Source organism: Macaca fascicularis, chromosome 1, assembly GCF_037993035.2.
Source record: "Macaca fascicularis isolate 582-1 chromosome 1, T2T-MFA8v1.1".
NCBI classification, from domain to species: Eukaryota; Metazoa; Chordata; class Mammalia; order Primates; family Cercopithecidae; genus Macaca; species Macaca fascicularis.
In genome coordinates, this window is record NC_088375.1 from 102,605,176 (window position 1) to 102,610,657 (window position 5,482).

At 35.5% G+C, this 5,482-nt stretch overlaps 1 protein-coding gene across 1 annotated transcript; it reads right to left on the reverse strand.

Moving 5' to 3' along the window:
• Positions 1-3,738: 3,738 nt before the first annotated feature.
• On the reverse strand, positions 3,739-4,641 carry LOC102137299 (olfactory receptor 10R2-like). The gene has a single exon (XM_065543036.1). The coding sequence runs from the start codon at positions 4,636-4,638 to the stop codon at positions 3,739-3,741; it is 900 nt and encodes a 299-aa protein (XP_065399108.1). The 5' UTR covers positions 4,639-4,641.
• Between the last annotated feature and the right edge of the window lie 841 nt (positions 4,642-5,482).

Genomic DNA, 5,482 nt, shown 5'->3' on the forward strand with positions numbered 1-5,482 from the left:
TGATAGAAAATACAAAATAATAGCAAAGATCAGAATCATAAACTCAGTCAAGAGTGAATAGAAGAGAAGAAGTTTTGAAAAGAGAGGGGATAGATTAGGAAGCTGTTGGAAATGAAAGAAAAATTATTTCATAAATGAAGGTTAAACTTGGAGGAACATAAGACAATAAACTTGATGGATAAGGCTATAACAGAAAAAGATACAAAAAGAGAAACTGGAGTAAAAGAAAATAATAATACTAGGGAATATAGCTCTGTAAATATATTGTTATAAAGTGTGAAGGCATGAAAATACTAATGCATGATATTAGAAGCCATGAATGTTGTTTCTGTTGGAGAATAGGTAGTGGGTAATGAAGTGTTTGGAATATTATATTTTTTGACCTATACATATTCACTTTGTGATAATTAATTGATGTGTTCATTATAATTTGTGCACTTTTCTGTGTGTTTGTGTTTTATTTAAAAGGTGTACATGGTATACTGTTCTTCTTTCATGGTTCCAATATATTTTATATGAAGATATCAATTATTTTTTTTTATTCTATGCATTTCCTGTATATCCCCCTGGGGATTCTCTCTTATCTTTAGGTATCTGTGTTTCATGTTAAAGTCTTCTTCAAATGTCTGATAACTTTTGGATGTTCAAATATATTCCAGACCACAGCACTAAAAACCCTGTTTGAAGCTCTCTACACATGGGTAGACCTTGTGAACTGGTGGGCTCCTACGCAGAAGTCAGGCAAAGCAATGCTATTCATTTTGTTGAAATTACTCCTAACTTCTCATTACCTTCTCCAGAAAGAACACTCCTGCTACCTAAGTGAAAGGTGTAAGACTGTCTGTCAATCTGGGGTCTGAGTGTTGGGAAAGAGGCTGGTGGTGCCTCATAGTATGAAACCACTCACATTTAATCCTCTGCTTGAAGTACAGCCCCTTACATTTGCCTCTGTTCTACCAAGTGTTTGAAATCAGAAGTCCTTAGTTTAACTGCCATAAAAGTTACCCTCCAATGTTAACCTGGCATGCAACAGATACAAAGCGATGTTACTCCAGTGGGAGTCGGCGGTCTAGTGCTGATCTATGAGCTTGTTGTTATAGGCTTGTAATGAGACAGGTATAGAAACTACATTACATTTTTGTTACTTACCAGTGGTAACCAACTATTATAAAATTTGATATTACTGAGACATACAAGCACACAATCAGACACATTTTTTGGAACAGAGTATAGAATAGCTCAGATGCTTTTCATTTCTTTTTTCTAGTAGTTGATTTTTATCATATCTTACTGAAGTATTGGCCTTCTATGAAATGTAAAAAGAAACTGGTTCTTTACTGCAGATGATTTGAGAAGCACTGATGGAGAATTTGAGCTCCTTATTCAGACAGTAAACCAATCTTACTCCTCCCAATATCATCTGGGTGACCCAGTTGTGACAAGAATGTCCAGATACAGTTAGGCGTTGTGAACTGGTTGGCTTCCCCGTTTTGCAGGTGTGTTTTCAACTTTCTCTCTTCCTCATACAACCATGTCAATTGTCCTTTTTATTTTTGCTTCTATAATTGTTTTGATGTCTCCCCTGTGTTGTTCTCTCCTGTTTACCTTCTTGATGATGGCTTATATGTATTTTTTAATACACCTGCTATTATTTTAGTGCATTTATAGGTAGAAATACATGTTAAATCCCAAGAGGTTTATTTGGTATGTAATAAAAGATTTCACAACAAAATTCAACATCAATGTTGTTAGAAGTGTAATAAAACGCTAATAAGCTCTAAAAAGCAGTGAAGCATTTTAATTCAGCACTATGAAACCATGACAGGTCATATACACACCAATAACAATATAGTGTACTAAAATAGTTTAATTAAATTTAATTCATAAAATAAATACAACATCTACACATACCAAAATTTTAACTTAAATGAGTGTGCTTCACTGAGCATAATTCATAAGAAACCATTAATAAAACATAATAATTTGTAAAAATAGAACTGTCAATCACATTCTCCCACAACACAAAACCAAACTAGAAATAAATAACAGAAGTTATTTAAATATCAGCACGAATATAACTATAATACATAAACACTCCATTCCTAAATAACATTTGGTCAATAAATGAGAAATATAAACCCACTGGAAGAAAAAAAAAAAAGAACAGAAGAAAACAATGGCAATAACCAATGTTGTACTTGAAATGCCTTAATTATTTAACTATGAAAGTTAAATGAAGTAAAATGAAAATAAATAAAAATATTTAGGCCAAAAACTGGAAAAGGGAGATAAAAATAGGAACAGAGGTTATAGTTTTTAAATATAAGAAAACATTATTTGTGATTTGACACATTTTAATTTGAAAATCTAAATAAGGTTAACAGGAAAGAATACAGTTATATTATACCCCAGAAAAAAGAGGCTGCACATGAAATATGAACTTCAGTTTTATTCATTATTCTTTTACAAGAAAACTGATAATCTACAGCATAGCTAGAGAACTGCACCCAGGATAGTGAGGCATCTGAAATTCAGGTCACATAAGTTATGGAAAACGTTCAGATTGTCATCATAACTGTCTCAAACATCTGAGAATCAGGACTCAACTTACCGTATGACACAAGAGATAGAATGTGTGAAAAGCAGAGGCAAACATCAGCTGAAATGAGAGGGAATAATAGTAAGAGCTGAGTGCGATGGGAACATACATTTTGTAAGGTCAATGATGCCCAGTCAGTGGAGAAGGGTTTACTTTACAGATACTGTTGAAGAAATTTCTGTACGGGTCAGAGATCGGACCAGATGATCATCAAAGTACTTCTCTCTCAAATCTTATATACTCACTTGATAAATTTGAAATTGAGTAGCTTCCTCTTCCTAATAAATTCAGTGTGGAAAGCCATGTAGATACCTTTAGCCTGAGATGGGACAGAATGGTTAAATATTATTTTCCATTCCATTATGTAGCATAACTTCTATGTTATGTAACATAACTTCTATGTCATGTAAGAAGTGGTTCAAAGGAGCAGTCAGAAAAGCCATTCCAAAATACCTGAAGAACTTGAAAGAAATAAAATCCTCTCAGTTATGCAAAACTTGCTTGATATGAGTTCTACATTGTATGTAGTTTCACATTTTGCACTGCTTCTACACTTTCTTTTATACTGTTTATAAGATACAAATAAAATCCCCACGACATAGAACAGGAAAATTACATTATCCCTACTTTCCATATATTAGAATTTAGACTCAGAGAAGAGTCAAAGCTTCAGTCATGACCTAACCAGTGTCCAGTTTTAAATCATCTAATTACCCATATGGTACAGTTTTCCCTGCCATGTCATACCACTAGATCTATGCCACCTTCAGGCCTGGACTCCTCATTTTAAGCTGGACATAACCTTAAACAGAGTAAAATCAGACATTTTGGTCAAACAAGACAAATATAGGGCAAAAAATGATGGCTGCTAAGACCTTTTTGAGGACTTTAAATCCAGAGGAAGAACGGAAAGAGGAGGAGAGTTATACTCTATTGCCAGATATTTTGTAATCTCTCTTAATCACAATGACTCCAGGAAGAAAATATTGCTATCTCTGCTTTACACAGAACATGTAGGCCCCAAATGTCAAACAATCCAAGGCCCTCACAGTTAGATAAATAGACTAGATAATCTCATGATTTAAATAATCGTGACACAATTGGTCTAATGGTGTCCATAATGTTCAAAAGTACTCTGATTATAGTGTCTTAAGAGAAAATCCAGACTTTCCAATCAGTTTCCGAATAGCCAGCTGCACATCTTTGTTCCTGAGGCTGTATACCATGGGATTCAACAGTGGGGTGATGATGGTATAGGTTACTGTCACCAGCCTATCTTTGCCCGAAGTATATTTGGCTGAGGGTCGCAAGTAGACAAAGGAAGCACAACCATAATGGACAATGACTACAATGAGATGGGACGCACAGGTGGAGAAGGCTTTTTGTTTGCCTTCAGCTGATGGGATCTTCAGAATGGTGTGGACAATGAAGCCATAAGAAATGCAGATAAATATCAAGGGCACAATATAGCTGTCAGCACAGGCAAGACGGATAACTGGTGAAATATCACAAAAGTAGTGGTTGACTTTGTTGGAGCCACAGAAAGGGAGGCTAAAGACCAAAGTTGTTCCCACCAGAGATATTAGGAAACCACTAATAATACAAGTTGCTACCAGTTGTCCACATACTCTCCAGCTCATGAGAACAGCATATTGCAAAGGCTGGCAGATGGCAGCATAACGATCATAACCCATCACTCCCAGAAGCAGACAGTTAGTGACAGCAAAACCAAGGAAGAAGAACATCTGGGTGGCACAACTCACAAAGGAGAGTGTCCTGAGTACAGAGAATAAGTTGATAAGCATCTTGGGCAGAATAACAATTGTGTAGAAGATTTCCGAGATAGAAAGAATACCTAGAAAGAAGTACATGGGTGTGTGGAGGCTGTGATCCGAATGAATGACCGAGATGATGATGATGTTTCCACTCAAGATAATCAAATAGAGGCAGAGAAAGACTGCAAAGAGGACAAGCTGCAATTCCCCAAGGCTGGAGAAGCCCAGCAGTAAGAACTCAGTGATAGAGGAGGAATTGGCCATAAAGAGTTGATCGCACAGAATAAAGTCAATATGATCAGGTCCAGAGATCTTTGGAACTTAAAATTCAGGAAGACTTACCCTTATAAAGTAGCTAAGCCAGTCTTGTTTGAATGAGAAACAACAAGCATGGGAGAGAAAAAAGAATTGTAAATTTAACCAGAAGTTCTTCTAAATTGATATGCATTCAAACTGCTATTTTTCTGCTGTTGATTTTAGCAGTGAATCTGGGGACAAATGTACACGTGAAGGGTACAGTTATTTGTTTAAAAAAGCCTATCTGTTAGGTCCCCTACTTGGAGACTGTCTTGCTCCTTCCTGCCCAGGACAAGAATCATCCCTTAGTGCAGTGTATCCAGACTGTATATGCTATTACTTATTAGTCACTCAGAAGCCATCCAGTTATCAGATCAACTGTCATGGTATCACCAAGCTTGTGCTCAAGTAACCTTTATTTTCCTTAATAATGGCTCCAAAGTGCAAGAGTAGTGATGCTGATGTAATGTTATTGTTGATCTATTTTATTATTAGTTATTGTTGTTAATATCCTGCTATGCCTAATTTATAAATTAAGCTTTATCATGGGCATGTATTATAGAAAAAATTCATAGTATATTTAGGGTTCAGTACTATTCAGTTTCAGACATCCACTGGAGTCTTGGAATATATTCCCTGCAGACTAGAGAGGATTCTTGTAATCTAATGTTATAAAATCCTTTATCTATATTAATTATTATTTTCAACGGTCACATTTTTATCCTGATGACTGATACATATGTCAATAAGGGATAGCATGAACAAGCAATAGCACCAATGTCTGATAATTCACTTTTCTACACCAGTTTTT